We start from the raw sequence: 24,190 nt of genomic DNA, 5'->3' as shown, positions 1-24,190 counted from the left end.
CCATTGCTCCAGTGTGGATTTCCACGGCACTGTACACTCATAACTGCATGCTTTTCTTGCTTCAGGGAAGATGGTTGAAGTTTTTCCCCTCCAGGTGACGAGCGGTTATCTGAGAAAGGAAAGTTTTAATATAGACAACTAATATAGACACATCCAACCTTCCAGCGTTTAGGTAAAGGGGTCAGATTGTTACCAGTAAAGTCATTCATGCTCTTTTTTTCCACTTTTTTCCTTCCTTCGCTCCGTCCCATTTTATCATGTATTTTTTTAAGGGATTGCTCTAATGGCTTCAATCACTGTTTGGCCCAGATTTCCTAAAACCTCGGAGGGTTCTGAGATGAATTAAAATCACTTAAGACCCTGTCGAAACCACAAAATAGGGCGAAACATCAAAGTGGCGGATTTCTCATAATTTGTATTGGTGCTCGCTTCAGAAATTAGTGTGGCTAAAGTCTGTGGTGGCAATTTGCACATTTTTGGAATTTGTTTCATGAGCTGTCGATTTGACGTGTTGGTCATAAAATGTTTAACATTCATTATATCCTATATGCGCACCAAACTGAGCACACAAACAGCACGGCCTGGAAAAACTGCATCAGCGTTTAAGCAATATAGTTGTCAAATTTATAATCAATATCTCTCTAAGTACAGGTGAAGTACATGCAAAATGTACTTCCCACAGCATGTTAAGCTTCTCTCTTATCTCGTTAGAGTGGGATTTATTATCCGCTAGTGATTGGCTTTGACTCAAGCCGTAATTGTGGCAACAGTGTGTCTGCGAAAACACGGTCATAGTGCAAGATGACGCTTTCCGAAGTGACTTTGCTGTTGCGACAGAGCTGCGGGTAGAAATGGGGAACATATTTGTGCCTGGATCGGACGTCCAAAACAAACAGCGCTACGAAGGCTGAAGCTCCTCTCCGTAAGGACCAAAATTCCACAGCAACCACACAGCCAGAGAATCTTATTCCCACTTCACTTACACACTCTGTCACTTAAATTTAAATAGTTTTCCAAGGGATTGAGGGGATTCCTCAGCCAACATTAATAGTCGTGCACGTTCGTCTGATCCATCGGCAGAATACATCTGTGGAAAAGCGCAAGCACTGACAAACATCTGTCAGTAAATGGACAGCACAGGGAAAGAATGAAGAAGAGAGGGAGGGTAATAATATTAGCTCTGTAAAGCTCACACTACTACATCTGCTTTGAAAGGACATCCACTAATCGAAACTTAACAGCTGTCTGAACGGAGGTAACCTGGAGATGGTGGGCTTTGTTTACGGTGTTTTTCCAAAGCTTCAGTCAAGATTAAGAGTGGGAGGAGAAAAGACTGAAAGAAATGGAGGGATAGATGTAGAATGCAAAGTCACTTAGGTGAGCGTGTGAGGAGACAGCCAGGGGCTTTCTCGTCTTGTCTGACTGTCTATCTGTCTGTTTCAACATGCTATCTGTCTATCACCTCTGTCTCTATCAGGATTTAGGATATATTCCATATTTAATTGCGTGATGAAGTGTTTACAGTTGTTTTTGTGTTACTCTGGTTACGCTTTTCTAATGGGAAAGTTTCATTTGCATCTCAGATTGGACTATAAACAATGATTTTTTTATTTACAATTTTTATAATTTGAACTATATGAACACTTTGTTTAATGTTTTATAGACTTACATTAGCAAATTGCACTCTTAAAAATAAAGGTGCTTCAAAAGGTTCTCCGATGCCATAGAAGAACCTTTTTTGTCTAAATGGTTCCATAGAACCTTTAACATCGATTATTAAAATTCTGATTATGAAAAGGTACGAAAGAGATGTTTTTATCTTTGACTGCATGGCTTTCAAAGTTTGTCTATCCCTATGGATTTCTACATTTTATTATTAATATATAATGAAGATTGTTGTTTATGAAGATGTTCAGTTGTTGTAATATTTGTTAACAGTTTTAAGGATTTTTCATGTCTTGGCATCATAGTTCATGGTTTAGTTGAGTTTCTGCCCATGGCTCCATTTGGCTCTGTCAAACACTGTTTGATTTGGTAGAACGGCTCTAAGAATAAACTGGCTCAGGGAATTTCTCTCCATCTTCATCTCTTCATAGGTTAGGTCCTTGCGGTGCTCTGTCTGCAAATTTCTGTCTAACACTGCACTCAATTGTAACTGCTGGGCCTCTCTATCCTGCCTGCCACATCAGGACCTAATAAATGTGCCATACGCTCATTGATTTTCCTCTGCATGTTTGTGCAGCTGCTGGTAATGACATCACTTTCTGTGTGCATGCGGTTGTGTAGGAGTCAATGAGTCAGACAGCTACATGTGTTGTGCTTCAAAAAGAACAAAATCATGCTGGGTAGGTGCCATCATTGGCCCTTCAACAACTGAGCCGCTCTATCGTACTCGAAATGCCACCCAAGCAATAGATGGACTTTCTCCCATAATGCTCTCTGTTCCTGGACCTACTGACTAGTCAAAATATTGGCTGCAGTGCAGTTCTGTGTTTGCGTGCACGTTTGTGCTGATCCAAAGCATTTTTGCTCTTCGCCGTCCCCTTTTTAAAGAGTTGCTGGCTACAGGAATGCATTCCTTCTGTTTTTATCTGTCAAGCCTCCCTTCCTGCCTCTCTTCACCTCCTCCTCCTTCCTGATCTGGTAAATTGTTGTGACAGTGTAGCACTTCAGAGTCTGGTGTTAAAATATTCCTGCTTAATGACAAATGAACATGTGGATAGATTCCTCTCTTTGGCCGGTCGTTAACATCGGACACGTCGGATCAGGCGGCAGCGCTGCGGTGCGGGCGCAGTTCTCTCTGCATTGAAATGCCGTGATTGCGATCCTAAGCGCCTCAAGTATTAATGCATTTATTCATTCCATATATTCAAATCCCTCTTCATGCAGATTATCAGACCTCTCTTTAACCGAGAAGATGATTTTATTTTATCCCCCAAGTTAACGAGTGTGTGGGTCTCTAGTGTGTGTGTGTGTATGTCTGTACACTTGAGATGATCTTCCAGTATTTCTCTTGTCTGGCTTTATTGCTGTGATTTTTGGACACACGGGATTCATAATTTTAAACATAAGCGTCCAACAAGATATTAGTCTCATTGTAAAAAAACTGAGAAACCAGAAAGCCTTATTCCTTACATCACTGCTGCACACATAGATTGGCCGGATTGATTAATTTGCTAATATTTGTCAGATTATGCCCATTGGCCATTAACTGTTCTCCTATGGCCGAAAACAAACCAATTTTGGATTATAAACTGACCAATGCATAAAAATTCAGGTTTATGTAGCCTATAATATATAAATAAATATATAGATAGATAGTTGTATTTAAAATTGATTGTACTACAAAATTTAAGGTGGTAAAAAATGTTTTTACAATTTTGTTTTGTGGGTTTTAAACTGTAGCTTGGGACCTACTGTATATGACGCTTGCATAGTACAATCAGATGGGTTGCCCAAATTCATTACACAAAAAACAGTTTAGTCCTATTAATAAATAAGTATTTTATTTCGTATTTCATTTATTAATCATTTAGTTTTCACATATTTTGGTGGGTCTGTCTGGGTGGGTCCTTAAAAGAAAAGGTTGGAAACACCAACTGTTATCAGCCTTCAATCTGTATCAGTTCACCACTAACTGTAACTCTTCTTGCATACCTGTTTGTCACCAGAATATTTTGCAACGAATAGTGAAGGCTCATTCTTTATTGCTCATTTAATAAGTATTGGGCCCCACACTACATCTGGTGATAGAAATATGTGCACCCTGACAGGGGAAAAAACTCTCTGGCAGCTTCCAAATAACAAATCTTATTTCCACAAGTCATATTCTGTATACATTTCATATGATTTTCAGTGTAAAGTTTTTCAAACATTTTCATTTGACATACATCTGGTGATTCATCACACTTGCAAAAAAGAATCAGCAGAAAATAACAATAATGCGAATGGTAACTAGTGCATATACCGGTTTAGTGGTGCGTGTAAACATCGCTTTTATTACGAAATCTTAAATAATAAAATTGCCATGAAAAAGAAATCATTACATGCCTATAGAAACAGTGTACGGTGTGGGGGAGCAACAGTCGATAGTTGACTCGGTTTGATTTTGTAGAATACTGGAGGACAAGAGAAACCCAGCGCTCTACAAGAGAAATCAAAAGTCCATGTGTCGTTCAGGGACCTCCAATCAATACGCAGCTCCTCTCTTGCCCCCTCAAGGACGTTATCTCACACACACTAATACATAAAGTCGCAAACGCACACATCTGTAAGTCTACATGGCGCCGTTTTATGAGGGCTGTAATTGTGGTGACGTGTTTGGAGTAGAGCTACTGAGAGAACCATTCATGAGATTTATTAGAATTGGGTTCCACCATAAGAGAGGCAGAAAGGTGGAGGACAGGAAGGAAGCATTAAGAACAAATGACTGTATACGAGAGAGGAAGAGATAAGGACGGGGCGATGGACACAGGGGCATCAAGGAGCAGAATGAGAGGTGGACTGGGTTTGTGCTGGTGGAGATTGATCAGAGTGTTGGCTATAATACGGTTTGACCCTTCTAACACAGCTCCATTATTTTGCCGGGCAGAGATAAAGAGAAGGGCAGGTTCTGAGGTGGGCGGCTCAGGGAGGATTGAAGGGATATGCCGTAACCACAGAGGACAAGTGTCCACTTAAGTGAGTGTGTGTTTGCTGAATGAGAATGAATGAGCTTTGTGCAACTGTCATTCTCTGGGTTGTTGTCCATTAGAGAAGATTGTGTAGCTTGAGGGCAATCTTTCATCATTGTAAACTGGCATGATAGTAACCGTACATAAACATACACAAAAATAAAACATAACTGAAATGTTTTGCATATGTATACTATCATTGTAATAATATTCATTAGTATAAGGTCCTATTGTTTACATCAATACTGATCTTTTCAGATGATTTCAGATTTTGGGGTATTCGTATAGAGGCATTTTGTCCTTAAAATATAGGCGAATCATTTGATTAACTTTTGGTTCTTGATGACAGGTGCACACTTTTTATCCCAACGTGTCATAAAACAGCAAAAGGCCACGTTGCATTCTCAGCGTTGCTATTGCAGACATTAGCTTAAGGTCCACTTCTATAATCCGTTTTTTTTGTGTCATAGCAACCATTTAAAGGGATTATTCTTTTTTTTTACAAGATCTTATCAATGTGTATTTAAAGCTAAGTTCCCCCAAAATACTTTTGCTTGTAATGGCGGCCATTTAAGTCTTTGGGTTTGTTAGGTCTGCATCTGCATTCACAAGACAAGGTTCACGTCTGACAAAAAGGATGTGTTTTGTATTCTCTCAATATCGGGTTAAAATATTTTACCCCACTCATCAAGAAAAGCAGGGAGAGAGAGAGAGAGATCAAGGAAATCTGAATCCCTCTGTGGCTCTTTACGAACACCCATCTTTATCAAGGCAGATCCATTCTAGTCTGTGAGGAAAATCAGAGACTGTAGACACACATACACACCAGTTATGCAGACGTCTGCATAATCAAGAAAGATGAGGGAGAAGGGGGGGGGCAAAAATGGAGAGAAAGTGTGCAATGAGAGGGAGAGATGGAAGCCTTGAAGTCACATTCTTGTATTGGATAAGGAGAGACCCCATGGATTGGATCAAGGTCGGAGTGTTCATTTAAAACTGCCTCACTGACAGCAGCAGCCCTCCACATGAATATTAATACTGCTTTAACAACCAGCACAGGATGGCTGAGACCAGCAAGACTTCTGTGTGTGTGTGTGTTCCAGAGCTAACTCTGGCAATTTGCACATCCTTTATTCCCTCTGCTCTCTTGTTGGCTAGACGAGAATTTGGTGAACCTTGGGTGCAAAATTCTTGCTTTCACACACCCGCACAGACACTGTATTACAATTGGAACCAATTTGTCTTGCTTCTATATTTTAGCAGCAATAACAATATAATGTTTCTTCCAATTGCACGGTTAGTTTACTAAAAAAAAATTACTCTCCAACCTTTGTTGTTGTAAACTCATGGCACTCTTTACATGTAGCTGTTTTTTACTTACTCAAAGATTGAAGAGCTACAGTGGAGAGAAACATTTTCTGTAAATAATTGCTGAACATTCAGTGTGTTTCTCACATCATATGGCTTCGCTAGATGTGTAATATAACATATAGGTCTATTTATGGCAGAGTTTTTGTGGAGCTTAAGCGCTTCAGACCCAATTCACTTACATTTAGTGAAAAACAGTCAACAGTTTTCTGTCAACATCAATCTTCAAAATTTCTACTTTATGTTAAACAACATGAGAATGAGTAAGTGATGAGAGGATGTTTATATTTTGAGAATATATTTCTTTAAGTGGCTTCATTTACACTAACAAACCGCTTTAAAGGAGCTTTAAATTAGTCTTAGCTTTATTCTCAGCCCTGCCCCCCCTCCTCTCTTTCACTCACTCTCCCTCTGTCTTTTTCTAACTCGTTGTTCTGTTGTCCTTTGTTTGACACTGTGTGTGTGTGTGTGTGTGTGTGTGTGTCCGTTGGGAGATCCCCTCTGTAATGGTATGAGGGCGACCGGTACAACAGATACTAGAACTTCCTCTTTTTTTCTCCATCCTTCACTACTTCCCCTCATTTATTATCTCTCCGTTCATCTGCTCCACTCTTTCCATCTCTTCTTCTCCTCATAGACTCTCTCTCTCTCTCATTGTGTTTTTATTCATCTCTGTAAGCTCTCATGGAGTGTTTTCATCTTTCCATTATTTGTGGTTACTTCGTGTAACCACATGTGTAACCATATGTGTTTACTTAGTGTATTGTTTTGTAGGGAATAAAGATTTATGGTGTTTAGTGCGTGTGTGTGTAGTGAATGATGTGTTTTCATGATTGTCTATATAACTATCGTGTTGATTTATAGGCGTGTGCTTACGAGGTAGAGCTCGAATGTGTGTGTGATGCGAGACAGCAGGTTGTGTTAATGTCACAGTGAGGTGAAGCTTATTAGTGTTATTTTCCTCACTATCAGGCGACTGACCATGCACTGCTAATGTGTGTGTGTTTATGGTTGTGTAGGTGTTTGTGAGTATTTTGTGTTTAGTAGCCTGTAACTTGGCTGCTAGTGCATGCTATAATAGAGATGGAGATATAAAAGAGTTTTTTTGTGTGTATTTGTGCGTGCAAATGCATTATTTTGTGTATCATTGAACAGATTGGCGAAATATGCCTATATGTCTTTGTCTTTTCTAACAGAACGCTGTGTGTGTGTTTTCGTGCCCCAAGGCTCTTCTCTGCAGGAGCTGGGCCTAGTGCCACTAAACCCAGCCTAAGCTGACCTATTTCCAAATCACTACCGCCCCCGACTCACACACACACACACACACACACACACACACACACACACACACAGTCTCCACTTCTCGTCTCTTTTGCTTGTCAAAAACAATCACACACACATTCATACACACTGTGATGCTATGGCACATCCCTGATCAGGACACACTGTATATGTTTGCATGAGGGAAGCAAGCAGATTGTGTGTTTGTTTAGCGGGTGTGTTCTCTTTGTATGTGCTAATGTATCTGTTCATGTGTATCCAGGTTCCTGTAAGGAGCGTTGAGATCGTGCGTGTGTTTGATTTGTCTCTCAGGTAAAGCTACTCTTGAGCCGAGTGTAACTTCTACGCACACGCAGTACAACGTGTTGAGCTGGAAATCTTGAGTGTCTAAGATAAATATGCCCAGTGAGGTGAATTGAACACAGAATGAACCTAAGAAATGTTCCCACAACTTTACAGCTAAAGATTTTCATGACTTTTCCAGTTGTTCATGATTACTGGACACCACTTCTCAAAAAGTCGGGTCTGTTGATATAACAAGATTTTGATCTGTGGTGATTCTTTGTCTTGGAATATTGAATAATTATTTATTTATTTGTGCATTCGTATCAGTTCAAACACTTCAGGTAATAAAGCTAGTTTATATAAACCTAATGGTCATCATATTCAACGTCCGACCGTGCGCCCTGAGTTGAAAAATGTTCAACTTTGGGCAGAACGCTGCGCCTTCAGTGGGCATTTTCAGCCGAGCTCCTGGTGTTTTCAGTAAAAGCGCCTTATACAGGTTTGAAACAACTTGAGGCTGAGTAAATGGTGACAGAATTTTCATTTTTGGGTGAACTATCAATGTTAGGAATGGAATCTTAGCCTACTTCATCTACATCCTGCACACTACAGATGACCAATTACGTTAAAAGGGTATTTTCAATACAAAATCTATATTTGTTTAGCACTGCATTATTAAACCATTTGTTGATATGATAACTCTGACCAACTATAGCCATACAGTATCAATACAGCACTGCAGTTGAGTTTCTTTCTCATTGACATATAAACTCAGATTGACTAAGATAAACTGTGTTGAAGGCTGTGACATCACAAATGACCAGAACTTTGGGAAGGTCGGAACGGACGGGAACAGTGTGTGTCAGTGTGTGTTTGTATATTTGACTGTGTTTGTAAGGAGGTCATGAGGACGTGAGGACATGTCTGCATCTGCTGTTACTATGATGTTCTCCATTCTGCCACAGCAACACTTATTCACTTACACTCTCTCGCTCTTTCTCTCTCTATCTCTCACTCTCTCACTCTCTATCACACATACACACACACACTTAAATACACACAGAACAGCATAATCTATTGTAAACAGACTTCAGGTCCTCACACAGAAGCGAAGGATACTGCTGATAGTCTTGGCACACTTGACGCACTTGCGGGCCGACTTGCGTCACCCCCCTCTCTCCTCAGAGTAGTGTGAAAGTCTACTGATACAAACCTGCCATGATGTTACCCCGGGTTAACTTGACTTCTGATTTCCCTTGTCAAGTCCTGCGCTAACTCCTCCAATGCTAGATGAGACAAAAGAATGGAAAGAAATGTTTTTGTATTTTTCATTCACATGTGGAATACATTGCGTTTTGGAGGTAATTCTGTTAAATATCTCGGTTCAAGTGATGGTCTTTATTCATATTAGAATCTAAAGAAATGCAATGAATACTGACATTCAGAAAACTCCAAAGGTCTGGTCTCAGATTCCTTAAATTAAAAATGAAAAAAGGCTATGCATACAGGGTCAGAATGGAGCAAGAGCTGGTGCATGGGATGATGGGTAAAAAGTAAGAGAGCAAGGGGAAAGAGAGAGCAGCTGTGTCTCAGTGGCCTTAGAGCTGCAGGTGGGACTTCATCAAACAAAAGACACTCAGTCTTGGCGTCTCTGTCTTTCTCTCTCACCCGCTGCCTTTTCTCTTCTTGGCAATATCTCTGTCCTTTTTTCAGTCATGCAGCAAATGAGCGTGTGCTCAAGCTTGTCTGTGAGAGATAGAGAAAGTCTTTTTACCCTTATTTCAATGCAGTCTTTTGATCCCGACATGACGCTGGTTTCAACCACACAGGAGATTAAGCAAGACGTACACCTGTTCTGGACACGCACATGCACCGACACAGACACACAGCAAAGACCTGTAGCGTAATTGGCTCATTGCAAGTTAGTTCAGGTTAACGTGTTTATGCAGCATTGTAGAAGCTATTAGGGTCTAAACATGGGACACCTTCATAACACATATGATGCATCACTTCCTGTCCCAAATGAAGCAGACATCCCTAATACCGATTAGAAGCATGACACTTGATGGATGATAGTTGATCAAACACAGAGGGGTTTAAAGTGAATTTACTGTAGACTCCTCAAATGTATGGTGCTTAACTGCCATTGAAGAACAATTTTAGATTTTATGGTTCCTTAAAGAACCTTTATGTTGTTCTTCAAACTATGAAATGTTAAGAAAGTAATACTTCTTCTGATAACCTTTGAGGTAATGGCTCTTTGGGGAACAAAAAATGGTCCTTCTATGGCACCCCTGTGAAGAGCGATTTGAATGCATCACCTTAATTTTTTAAAAGAGTGTGTGTTTGAGTTATTATAGAAGAGAAAGAAAACAAAATTATGCTTATTATTATCTCTGGAATTTTTTTGTGTACAGTTAACTGCTCTTCCTCTCGCTTACTCTCTCACTTTTTGGCTGTTATTTTTTTCCCCCTGAAAAGTCCCAGAAAGTGACTCATGGTAAAAGTGTAAATAGGTCTATATTTTCAGCGTCTGTATATGTTTACATGGTAATGTTTGGGCATGTGTTCGTGTATGCAGTTGTGTACCTGTTTGTACTTTGTTGTCGGAGAGTGATACAACACACACCCTGCTTTATAATGTTTCAGGGGCATGAATGAAGTCTTTGTAAAAGGGAATTTCCTCGGGTCAAACTATTCCACCCTATACTTATATCATGACATGTGGAAAAAGCCTTCTTCATTTTTGAAACTGATATGCACGTCATATAAATGGATTCTTTGGAAATAAAGCAGTGACCTTGATGTCATACAGGTACTTCAAAGTAATGCACTACATATTACCACGGTATTACTTTGATAAATATAGAAAACAACATTAAAGCGCTTTTTGTTACTTACTGTTAGCTCAAGCAGTTCTATTTGAACAGATAAATTAAATAACAAATGTAATACAAGATTATAGACAGGGGTAAACAGAAAGTGTATATTTACATTTACACACTTGCCAGATAGTTTTATCCAAAGTGACTTACATTGCATTATACCTTTGTTTCGGGGGTATACGCAATCCCTGGGATCAAACCCATGACCTTTACGTGGCTAGCGCCACGCTCTAATCACTGAGTTACAGGTAAAGAGCACAAGAAAACAAGTATACAAGAAAAAGACTCATGCATGTATTTGTGAGCTCAATATTGCCCAGTTTGTCTCTGTACCATCGAGTTCAGCAGTGGTCTGCTGTCTGTGGGGGAAGGGCATTTACAAAGCCATTTATTTTATTACTCTTCCATTCAGCCCTCGGAGGCTCTGTAATCTGCCTTTAAACCATTACTGCAGGAAGAGAGAGAGCAAGAGCGAGCGAGCAAGAAAGACTGAGAGAGAGAGAGAGAGTTAGCCATTGAGGGATGGAGCTAGGGGTGGGCATTCACACTCAAGGGGCCTTCCCTTAGGGCCGGGCTTACAGTAAAGCAGCTGGATATACGCACACATGCACGCACACGCACACACACGCACACACACACACACACTGACCATCACCAAAAGAAGGCTACGTTGTATGCCTGTGAATACATTAAATGCCATTTGTGAATGAGAGCATTTGGTGTAGAAGCTCATAATGGGGTTCTGAAGTTCAAGACACGTGACGCATCCAATGCTTTTATTGTTTGGTTTTGCGTGTTTGTTATTGTATTCACACATTTGGTGAATAAGGATAACTATTTGATGGAAAATGTTCATTGTGTATATGCAGCTGAATAAATCATATTTATTGTTAAATGGAGACAAGTCACAGTGAAGTACCAAAGAGGAACTAGAAGTGGTGGTACTATTCCTAAACGGCAGAAGAATTAATGATAAGAGTGATGTCTGAGAAAATCTGTAAAAGCTTGTACTATTTTTAGATGTATGCAGCACCTGTCTTTCTGAAGAATCCCACCCATATGAAAGAGTAGCAGAAGTTTATTGTAAGGTCTCTGATCATTTCATTGTCTTGAACTGTGCCGTGTTTCATCACGGATTATCTTGTGTATCTGACATAATATAATGAAAACTGTGCAGAGATCCTGTTTGATATGGATTGGGCAGCACAATATTTTCCAGCTCAGGTATAAGTGCTCCAATTCTTAACTACACATAAAGGCATATAAAGGAATTTAAGGCTTAAAGGTCTTGCTTGATAATTTTAATCAGGAGTGTTAAATAACTTTTAAAATGTATACTGTGGGACCCTACAGGACCAAATATAAGAGACTGTTGTAAATGTTTGTGTTGTTGTTGCTTAATTCATCGAGCATGATGTTAACATCTCGATAATCATAGGTTCTTTTCATGAGAAACACACAAATTGATGCACTGTTTGTTACTTTGGATAAAAACGGCTGCAAAATCCATGAATGTTAAAATATGTAAACTCTAAAACTACGGCTTTGGTTAACTGCAGAATATGAATACTGGGTTGCTTATTATCGTAGAAGAGTGTGTTACTGTTTTCATACAGGAACATCACTCTGCTCTCTCACTCTCTCTCTCACCTTTCAGATTGTCTGTCATTCTTTATTCATCCTTGTATTCATTTTGATTCTGCTCTCGCAGCTGACAAGTGTGAAATGAATACAGTATTTGTTCACTCCCTCTGTTCTTCCCTCTCCCTCCCTCTCTTTCTCTCTGTCCTTTGTGTGTTTTTGAGACTAGATTCTGAAGATTTAAAGAGTTGATTCTCTCTAAGCCTTTTCTTATCTGAGAAGACACACAAAACTGAGTATCTTTCTACAGTCTATTTGCTCCTTCTCTCCAGCTCGGGGGATAAACTGTGATTGTGTGTTTGTGCGAGTCAGAGAAAAGGAGGGAGGCAGAAACATAACTGCTCAGGCAGGGAGAGAGTTTTTGGATCATAGGGTCATAAGGTGAAAATGTCAAGCCTTTTAGGGAACTTAAAGAAAATAGATTTAGATGTTTTTTTCAATATTGATACAAATCTTTTGTATCACTGTACATGCATTTTCTGTCTCTAGCAGTTGCAATTGATCACAAAAACTGTTATTCCATCAAAAGGAGCTTATAATAATTATAAAGGCACATCTTATCCAAAAAATGTAATTTATTTTCTCACCCTCATGTCATTCTAAACCTGTATGACTGTGTTTTACAGTATTGATGTACAGGGTTCGACGTGTAATGATTTAGAGAAAATGAAATTAACTAAAATTAGTTTTTCCTAGTGTAATTTTTTGCATGAAAAACATATTTTCACCGCACACGATATCATTCCTGCAAACGAACGTTTCTCTTTTATGGAGATGTTTTGACATCATTAGATTTGGATGTACCGTGATGCCTTCCAACCTCCAATACCAGCATTAATCTGCTTTCGGACACATCCGTAGTGTAAATGTCCATTTTCATTCTGCCACAGTATCTATCAGTAAATGGCTATAGTTACACACGTTCATGTGATCAAGATACTGAACATGTGTTTGTTACTAGTGCTTTGACACAGGAATGTCCAGCGAGACTAGCGGAGCTTCTAAATTAGCCCTACCCTGCAGCTGCTCTTATATATAGCCACACCACACACTTTCTCACACTCATTCCATCTATCTCCTGATTTATTCATGAAAGTGCTTGGATGTACGTTAAAACGGGCAGAGGAAGACTGCCGGGATCACTGTGTCTGGTCAAAATGACAAACAAATGGCTACAAATGCAGTAAAAACCACTGAATGAACACTTCCTATCTGCATGAACACAGATGTGACTCCACACACACACACACACACACATCCAAACAAAGACACACTGTCTTGCGTTTCTTTTCTCTCGGTTTCCTTTTGTCTTTGTCCTGCGTTTATCTTTCGCTATGAAAAGGCTGTGCATCTATCTCTCTTTCTCTCTCTCTCACTCACTCACTCCTTGCAAGTTCATTGACATTCATTGAACACAGCACAGAGCGCTCAGAGCTTCCGGCACTCTGAGTCTGTTTGTGTGTGTATGCTAGGATTTGTTCATCTCTCTGGCTCTGTGATTGTTATTCTGCATCAATAATTGAACTTAGTCACAATTCCGGTTTTCTTACAGAATAAACAAGTAATGTGAACATATGGAGCCGCATGCTTTTGTGCTGCTGAATACTGCAAAAATCATTTTCTTAATGAGGAAATCTTTGTCTTGTTCTCTACAAAATATTGAAACAGATATTGGAAACATTTACCTTATGAGCAAAAGGGTGTGAGATATTAAGGCTTCTTTTTTTTATTAGATTTTTCTGTTGTGGTTTTCTTTCACTTTTTTATGGTCATTTATGCAAACTAATTTAAAAACCTTGTGCTAAAAAAGAAAATGCACTGATATTCTCAACCTTTCAAACAAACCTTGTATCTCGCTTCAATTTATTGTTTAAAGTAGGTCTATGTTTAGATATTTTTACTGGAATACAAGTCAAACATTTTCTTATATTCTGGTGGAGAGAGAGAGAGTGGAAGGTGTATAAGGGTATTCCCTCACTCTGATCGCTCTCTTGAACTTGTTACTCATCATTTACTGAAATCAAAATCTGAAAACCGCACAAACAAACATTTTCACTTATGATTATGAGAGCGATTATCGAGAAAGGAAAGAAAAACAAGCGCTGACTCAGAGTAAAAGTGTCACCGCTATGTAAACATCACTTATCTCCTCATCCTGACGAGAAACAAAGGGACAAACCACATCGAAAAAGCATTTCTAAAATTTCGCACCGAGCTCATTGGAGCCCTGTAATATGTAGACATTGACTGCTTTCTCGTTGGTGCAAGTCAATGACAAATAGGTCCAATGAGGATAGATTGATTCGGTCATACAGTCAATGTGACCCGTAGACCGACTGTTGTCACAAGTAATGAATATCAAGTTGCAGTATTGAGGGTTTGTTGTACTTTTAGATTGTATACAGGTCTATAGCAGTTAGTGGATAAATGTTCAGTTTTTAGACTTATTTTATTATTTTTAAGACTTTCTGTATATGTTGGTGTGAGCTACAATAAATAGTTGATGGATTAAAAAATAGCATTTGTTTGCATTTTTTTAAGCATCATGTTGTTCTCTCTCTTGTGATTTTGGGGAAGGATTTACCTCCCTTTAATCTAATCCCCTTTATCCTGTCTAAAACCAACCACACCTGTTGTAACACATTTGGACACACAAAATTACACACATTATTTCTGGAAACATATATTTAAGGTGTTAAGCTTACGATGTATGTTGTTTGTTGCACGATGTGGTGTCTTAGACTGTGGTTTATAATGAGTCCATAGATATCATAGATTATAGATAGCTTTAAATTAATAATGAACAGATAAAATTAACTTGCAATATAGATGAACCTAATAAATGACCACTTCTTACATTTGTACTACAAATATGAAACCTATCAAACAATTTTCATAATATAGTATCATTTTTAATCACATAGTGACAACCACTCGCACTGTATTTAGATTATATTTAAGATAAAGGACTAAATCAATTTAACTCCTTATTCAATTATCCACACAATTATTTCTTTCTAATTGTGGTTTTAACACCATTGTTGGCAGTAGCACATTATGGGGATTGAAGATCTGGGCTAGTAATTGGATGGTTAACGGTTCATGAACTGTAGAATTATAGCAATCCCCTATCTCCACTTTGCCCTTGAGCAAGACACTTAACCTCGGGCTGCTCCTGAGGGAAGGGACCCTGCAATAAATGTGCTTTAAGTCTCTGGGTAAGAAATTGTCTGGGCTTTTTTTAGAGAATACTTGATCTTTCACTATATGAAACTTTTATTATTACGGCTTTGTGTGTACAGACCTCAGTTTTTAATCAAGCCTATTAGTGTCATGATTCTGACGCATCTTGTCATGTTTCTGTTGGTCTAGTAGAGGGATCATGGCAGAAACCCATGTTTCATGTGGAGAGAGAGTTTTGTCCCTAATGGCTTGCCATATACTCCCACTCCTGGTCTCGTCTCTGTCCCCGCCCTCTTGTTTCCTCATTATTGATTGTTAAATATTTCATGCCCCACACTTGTTCCCCTCTTGAATTGATCCCTATTTAATTCCTCTGTGTTGTCTGTCCTGTGCTGGATCATTTTGTGAGTTTGGCAATCTGGGAGTTTTGTGAGTTTGTTCATGTTCGGAGTGTTAACCTTGTTCCCGTGTCTCTCGCCTTGTCCCGAAGTGTCCTGTTAGTTGAGCCTAGTCATTCGTAGTCTTGTCTTATGTTGTGTTCAGTCTAGTTAGTTTAGTGAGTCTTGGGCACCCGATTCATTCTGTCGTTTCACCCCCACGTGGGTGTTTGTTTCTTTTTCTGTCTCACGTTTTGTTACTAAAGTTGTTATTTCTCCCTTACCCGCTGTCTGCACCCGGGTCATCTGTTCTTGTGTCGCGGCCGTCGCTGCGTATCCTTGACAATTAGAGCTAGTTTTATTGATTAAATAAGTATCTCTAGCTGATGCTATTCAAAGCATTGAATTTCTTAAGGGCTGAATATTTCCTTTGATCGAGAGAGAGCGAATATTCAATATAATCGGTTACATGCTTTTGAGTCTAAATCCCCATTAATAGTAAGAAAAATTATAGTAATTTAAATTTGTTTGAATTTTAAATTATTTAACTCCTCTGAGTAAATGCATAGTGGCAAGGTCATACTGTTGGGAATGTACAAGATGACCATGATTGCATTAGTGCTGGAGAAGACACTCAAAGACAAACTATCACCAGAGCTTAGCAAAAAAAACTAACACGCGGTAACACACACAGTGGCGCATGGCTGGCAGGCTATTCTTTGTTTATTAGCATATCTAGATGACAGTGCCATCGCATAGGCAGCGGTAATTAAGGGCACAACAATGGAAAGCCTAACGATGATTGGCATACCATTACATGCCACAGGGGAGGAGGGAGGGAGACAGCGAGAGACAGAAAGAATGCAGCGGGAAAAGAGATAAATGAAGAAGCAAGCTCTTTTAATCTCAGCAGTACCTCCACATGTATGCGGGTTTCAATGCGTGTACGCTCATGTGTTTGCTTTCTTGTTAGTCTGTGGCCAAACTTGTTTCCTTTCCCGGACAAATCATTTGTTTTCCTTACCCCTCCCGGTCAAACAAGCACACTGATTTCTTGAAGGTGGCTCATTCAGAAGATAGGAATCTTCTTTATCCTTGCTTTTACAGCCTTACAACATCCATCGTTTGAACATCTCATGTCATAAAAATCCACTTGGTAGCTAATACATTTTTACATGTTTATTACATTGTACTTGCACTCTATTGTTTGTCTTGCACTGTGCGGTGTAACAACATTAGTTGTGTGTATATGTGCACTATACATTTCATGTTGCTGCTGTTATTATTTGATGTCTCCACAGGATTGGTTAGTCAAGTCTAGTCAAACTTAATTTTTTAGGCACTTTTTAGAAACAACAAGAGTTTGCCAAAGTGCTGTACAAGCATAAGCAATACAATATCACAGAGTAGAATAACAAAAAGCCAAACTATTAAAAAGTCAGTAAGTAAATTTAAATAAAAGTAGGCCCCGCCACTGCAAATGCACGGTCACCTCTATTCTTTAATCTTACACGGGGGACAATTAAGAATTAATTGTCATCGGACCGAAGTACCCTCAACAGAGCGTAAGACTGTTAACTTTTACAGATTTGACAGTGCCAGACCATTTAATGATTTAAAAACTGAAATAAGAATCTTAAATCAATTCTGAATCGAATAGGAGGCCAATGAAGAGAGGCCAAAATTTGTGTTCCCGTTAGCAACCTAACTGCAGCATTCTGAACCATCTGCAGTCTGGTGAGGAAGACCTGGCTAATACCTACATAAAATCCATTGGAGTAGTCAAGACGTGACAAAATAAAAATGTGTATAGTCCTTTCAACGTCTTTAATAGACAGAAAAGATTAAATCCATTATCCATTAAAAGACCCAAGTTTTTACAGAAGGCTTTACAAATGGTTTTAAAACAGGCGCCCTCTGGTTTAAGCAGGTTAATAAGTACTTGTATGTTACTCGGCACCCTTTTTAAAAGTTGTCTGTCTTTGTGAATGTATGAGAGGTCATCTGTATATCTTCATATATAACATCTGACAGTGTGCTTTCCGGCACACATGCATATATACACACATTAGGCATGTTTGTGTTGGTCTAGAAGATGAAACTCGGTTTATGTGCACAAAAAGTGACTCCAATTTCTGTTTCTTTTGGCAAAGACCCTTTCTCTGCCCTGCTGTATGTCTATCTCCCTCTCTCTCACACACACACACACACACACACAGTCTTCATCCTGTGTTCTGAAACAGGAGGGGCTGTCCTTAGTTACACTCTTTGTACTGTGCAATTTGGGAGGAAGCAACTTTCCTCTAATCTTCCTTTTAGTCATTCCTCAGATAACCTTAAACTAACTTGTAATGAATGTTTTATCTGTTTTAGTCTTTATGCGTTTTTAATGTGCTTTATTTTTCCATTGTATTATTATATTTATTGACAGAGCTGGGTAATAACTAATTTCATGTAATCTGGATTACGTAATCAGATTGTTTACAGTTCATTGTAGCCAACCCGTTGGCTAAGGCTGTTATAGCCCCACTGGCTCCGTTAATGCAAGCTCAGTGCCCCTGGTCCCGTATGGCATAACATTACAAAATATTATCAAGACTTCAACGCAATCATACAGGCAAACCCGTTGGCAAAGACTGGTATAGCCCCACTGGCTCTGTTAATGCAAACTCATTGCCCCCAGTCCCCTATGGCATAACAATACAACACACAACACCATTTACTACGTCATCACTTGGCAGCCCATACTGTGTCCTTCCGTTGCTGCTTCTCTCACCGACAGTGGCAAGTTCTTTGACAACCATCCGTTAGGCCGCCTTGTGGTGAAATTGAAGAAAAAAAAACTCCTTCAGTCCAATTCCACCGGGAACACTGAGTAGTTGAACTAATTACAATTCATAAGTTCTCAACCCAGGTCTGTTTATTTATGTATTTGTATGTGTACCGGAGGTTTTGTTTACACATCTAGCAATAAAGCTGTTTCTGATTCTGAATCAATCCCTTTGACTTGGTTTAACTTGACCATTCAAAATAATAAAGTGTTAAAGATTCAATAACTTTGTCGGCATCTGCGAAGAGTCTGAAAGCTTCTGAAGGATTCCTTCTAGCTGACTGAACTGACAGGGACACCGCGGTTGAATAATCAGCCGTTGCAGAGGTGGATCGATAGAAGCCGTCATGGAAATCTGTTAGCGGAGCTGATAGCCAGTTCGAGAAAGCATAAACCATGAGGAGACAAATATCATTGCATAGTAAAAACCCTGATGCGGGCCTGTTTTTTCGCTATGCACAGACTATCAAATCATAATATTTAAGTACCAAAGCGTTTACATGGTCCCCAAAAACACCCACCTAAGTCATCAGTCCAATCAATGAAATCTACATGCACAGATATGCACACAGGCTGCATTTACTTACTAATCTGCGTTTGTGTGTGAATGTGTTATTTTCTGTGTATACACTGCAGCTTTAATGAGAATCTAAACAATGCAATCAGATGTATGCTTTACCAGCTATAATTATGAAGAATGTGTACAGCAGTGTGGATGATAGGTCTGCTCTCTGTCTTTCTCTCTTTTGCCAGCGCTCAGCGCTGACAGATGGCAGTGTCAGTCATAATGGGACAAATCCGATCGCTACCGAATGAAAGGTGTCCCTCCAGCAGAGACCAAGAGAGAGAGAGAGAGAGAGAGAGAGAGAGAGAGAGTCGATGTGTCTGTATTGATGTGTTTACTCGGGGTGAAATTGGCATCCATTAGAGAGAGGATTGTGTGTGTGTGTGTTAGGCTCTAAAATGAAGACTGCATTAATTCATATTCTGTTACACATGCACAGACACTCTTCCTCTTCGTCACTGTTTCAATCACAGACACACACGGCAGGGTGGACTGCACAGACAGCTTGGCGATGCCGAAGAAGGTGTGTCTCCAGAGCTCTATTGTTCTAGCTGGAGAGGAATCTATGTGGAAAACCTCGTAGATAAAAAAAGGGGGTGAGGTAAAGGAAGAGAAAGGAGTGGTTTTGTAGGAAGTTGAAACTGTGTCTCCAACTAAGGTTTTTGAGGAAAATGTGAGGTGTTTTACTTAACAAATAATGTTTATATATTCATGTATTGTATTTAGATGTAGTCAGTGTAGAGAGATATGTAATTTTCTTCATGATATATACAAGGCAAGATTGTGTAATGGTAACTGGTCCAGGTCCAGGAAAAAGCTTAAAAATGCATAATACTATCAAAATCCTCATAAAACAGAATTTAGCAGAGGAGACAAGAATGCTAAAATAAAAAATATTCTACATTCCCTGTGTAGCTGGAATGTTACATAAATTATTTATTTAAACAAGAATGAGTCTCTGTCTTTTTTCTCTTGCTCTCTCACCTTTAATCTTTCTGTAAGGTTAAAATTGTCATGGAACGCACAGGATTACTTGTTCAACTGGGTTTCAATCTGCGAGTCTGGCTTTCCAGCTATTTTACCACTCTTTAATTACATGGTGGTTATCTTTGGTAAAAAAAAAAATACTCTACATATTTGTTACTCTCACACCTTCTATTGTCACCTTTTCTTATTTACTTTATAAAATAATTGAAAGTTAAATGAATACACCATTAGAGCCTAGCAGCATTTTAACTTTCTTTCAGTGCTTGGTTTGTTGCTTTCCATAATAGGAATTCCTTTGGGCAACACATCTGAAGAAATGCCAGCCTCTGTCTTTATATTGTGTGATTTGCAAGTTTGCAAACAACTTCGTTCTAAATTTCAATGAGTGGTTTTTGATTGGCGGCTCTTTAGTTTTAATCCGCTAAGAGGGCTCTCCAGAGGGGTCGAATTGGGAGGATAGGGTAATGGAGAAGGCGTGCAGGGTTTTGACCCACACACTAATGGAAACGGTCTATTGAATGATCCCACTTCTGGCACCATTGGATAACAGCTGGGGAAGGCTCAGGACCAAAAAAGGGCCCATTTTGGAAAAGGCATTCAGACTGAGAGTTTAGAAAAAGGGAACCTTGAGATCCCCACAGACAATTTGTGATTGGTTACAAACCAGTCTGCTCATGGTAACACAATCAAGCCATTGCCAATAGAGCTAAATATATACTCAAGAAATGTGAATGAATGTTCAGATTGAGGCAGTTATGGATGTTGTCACACACCATCATCTTGTTCTATTACTTTTTAACGATGACATAGTTGCATTAGTAACATGAACATATCTTTTTTGTCTCCTCAGCTGACAGGATCCCTAAAGAGGAAATATACTGGGGTCGCGGAGAGTTCTTCATCTTTAAATAGGGTCTCTGACACGTCTATGACCCAAGGAGGTGCAAAACGACTATGTCTGGAGGATGTCACTCTGTCCATGGGTTCAAGTTACCCTCAGCCCCCATTCCCTTCTGGGATGGGCAACCAGGGAGGTGTTCTGGAAGGTAATCGACTGAACAGCAATGGTTTGGGTTCACCATATTCCGTACCCCAAAACTCTAGCCCTGGATCCACACCAGGGGTTGGGGGAGGTTCAGGGGGCTTGGCAAATAACTTTAACCCAAATGGGAGTTCAGTCACTCCTTCAGTAGAACAGGAACTGCAGGAGATTTTGGATGAACTCACCAAGAACCCTGATCCCTCTCTACCAGAGCTTGACATTGAGAAGATACTTGGTAAAGAAAGTGATGACCATGGAGGTAGTGCTGGAGGTTTTGTCCACCCGGAGGGTAATAGGACTCCTAAAAGGTCCCCACAGAGACAGTCACATCTAGAGGCCCACCTCACTCAGTCCCCCGGTTTCTCTCAGACTGGTTCCCCTCAATTGAGTTCAAGTCCTGCAAGGGCACCATATACCCTACCACACCCTTCCAAACCAGTACAGTCTCCACTCTCAGCATCACCTCTATCATCGTCCTCTTCGCAGGGGCAGAACCAATCACCCATGCTCTCTGCCGCCTTGTCAAGTCGACCTGGATCCAACTGGCACGAGGTGTCCAGAGCCCAACACCTTCAACAAATGGCATCAAATAGTAAGCACCATTCTTCCAACAATGCAGGTCCACCATCTGCACAGTCGGGGTTGTCTGGATTGGGTCAACAGAGCACTTCCTGGGCTGGTCCTTCTCCACCCTACCGACCTGCTGACAAACTACCTAATTCATCTCCTCATCAACAGCCCTTTAGCCCAGCAGGAAATATTCAGAGTCCCCAGAATTCCTTAATCTCTAGCATGGCTCCGGCCCCATCAACTGGACCTTCCCCACCCTACAGGCCCGAAAAGCTTGCTAGCCCAGCAATAGCTCAGCCTCCTTTTAGCCCCCAGAATAGTCTTCTGTCAGGAAATGCTCCATCGGGGGGTTCAGGCACCACTATCCAAGGTTCCCAGGCAAGTTATCTTGCTGGTGTGGCCCCAAAATCAGGCAGCACTCGACCATCACCTCCTTACCGACCAGATAAACATCCCAGCCCAGCTGGGCAATGCCAACCAGTGGTGCTACCCTCCACTCAAGGCCATCTTTTCAACTCACAAAGTAATCAAACGCCTGGTATGTCTAGTCAGCTATTTAAGGCCATCACATCGAACCAGCCGCCTAGCAGCAGCCTTAAGCTTCTAATGCAGGCACAAACAGCACAGGGGAAGCCTTCACTAAGCAAGACCACCATAGGTGGAATGGGTCCAGAACCGTACTCTTTCAATAACACTAAGCCATTACGACATTTTGACCCAGATCCTTCTCTCGCCAAAATGGGTCCACTGGCTGTGGCAGGATACCGCAGTGCTAGCATGCAGCCCACACCACCCACATCAGCTGGCGGACACATGCATCTACTTCCGCAGCGCATGCAAAGGGGAATGCAGGCAGGTGCTATTGGGCCTCATTGCAGAGATGTAAGTACATTCACTTATTTGTTCAATTTCGGTGTAAGCTGTTTATCTACGTGGATAAATCTAACTATCTGTGAAGTTTAGGCTAAAGTCGTAAAATCTAATTATGAGATATTGAGCATTAAAAGTTGAATTTTAACCATTAATTTTAACCATTAATTTTAATCTTTGACAAGGTTATCTTTTTACAGAATGTTGTTTACATTTTGTAGGATGGTTTTATGTAGAAAACAGTATTTTAAAAACAACCCACACCAGTTGGGTTAGTTGGGTTTTCACAGACTGGGTCATAAATAGTACATTACAAAGATGAATTCCTTGTTTTTTTTAAGTTTATGCTTAAAAAAAATCTCCCTATGGACCAAGAAACATCTATTTGTGAATTTTCTTACCTTCCTAGATTACCTTACCTGCCTTCGTAAATGTTTTCTTGTTTTAAGCATAGACTCACTTGGTTTTGACAATTTCATTCAACAACCAAGACTTAAGGCCAGATTTATTAATAGCCTGTGTGAGCGCAAATGCTTTTGGCGTAAAAACTACTGTCAAGATTTACTAAAGACACGCAGTGAAAGATTTGCACTGGAAATATGTGGACACCGTTGTTTTTGCGACTGACCTTATTGCATATGAAAAAATTCATGCAGGAATTCTGAATCACGTAAGGCAATATACTAACATTTGTGCTCGTCAGTTTACTGGTATTTGCTCGCATTGGCATTTTAACGTGCAAATAAGCATATTTTAAGCTCTTCACTAATTTGCGCTGCTCTTGATAGATTATGTCGCTCATTAAGAAATTTCCACTGCACTTTTTTAAAATTGCGCTCTCACGCAAATTTGCGCTGTTTAGTAAATCTGGCCATTCATTTTGTTACTCAAGTAAATGTTTCTTGATCTTAAGAAAATGTTTCTTGTTTTCAGAACACATATCTAAGAAATTTATTTTTGGATTGTGGTATAAAAAAATTTGTGTTCTTGTTGGGTGCATTTAGTGCAAGTTTAAATCATTGAATATCTGTTTTACTGCAGTTTGCAAACAGACAGTGACTGTTGTAGGTGTTCTTCTCTCTGTCCACAATTGATTAAACATAAATGAAAAAAACATGGTGTCAACAACAGAATTGTTGTGCCACACTTGTAGAGTCAATGAAAAACCTCAAAACCCTGAAACGTGGCCATGTGTCTTTCCATTTGTTGTGTAGCATTAAATTTGCTTGCTACATGCAGGGGGGGAATCGGCTTGATTTTGAGAAGCGAAGTGGATTGGGCACACTGTGGTACCATGGGAAGGGAGGGAATGGGTGTTCCAACTCATTATGATGTGTGTATATGCGAGGGGGGCAGTTAGAAGCGGCAAAGGTTAACTGAATGGACAGCCGAACCAAGAGTAAAGGAATTTGAGGCTTTGTATGTGATAAGCATTTGTGCTAAGAGCCTGTATACTATGTTGTTCCAGATTGTTTGAGTGTGATCTGCCTAGGAAGGTATTTTCAGTTTGTTTGTAGTTGAGTGGAAATACGATTAGGAAGAAGATGGATGTTTAAGTTGTTTTTCGTGTGCCTGTAGAGGGAATGTTTTTTTCCTTGGTGTATCTTTGTATATCTGTGCTAAAGAGACAAAG

General features: G+C 39.8%; 1 protein-coding gene across 1 annotated transcript in view; it reads left to right on the top strand.

The window, feature by feature from the left end:
• Window positions 1-24,190, top strand: part of si:ch73-211e3.1 (trithorax group protein osa) — a 63,074-nt gene that overhangs the window by 10,680 nt on the left and 28,204 nt on the right. The window contains exon 2 of the mRNA XM_056746079.1: window positions 20,926-22,569. Within this exon, the coding sequence (XP_056602057.1) occupies window positions 20,926-22,569 (1,644 nt within the window). The remainder of the gene's footprint in view (window positions 1-20,925; window positions 22,570-24,190) is intronic.

Source organism: Triplophysa dalaica, chromosome 1, assembly GCF_015846415.1.
Source record: "Triplophysa dalaica isolate WHDGS20190420 chromosome 1, ASM1584641v1, whole genome shotgun sequence".
NCBI lineage: Eukaryota > Metazoa > Chordata > Actinopteri > Cypriniformes > Nemacheilidae > Triplophysa > Triplophysa dalaica.
Note: the sequence above shows the minus strand (reverse complement) of the source record. Positions and strands in the feature narration are given on the sequence as shown.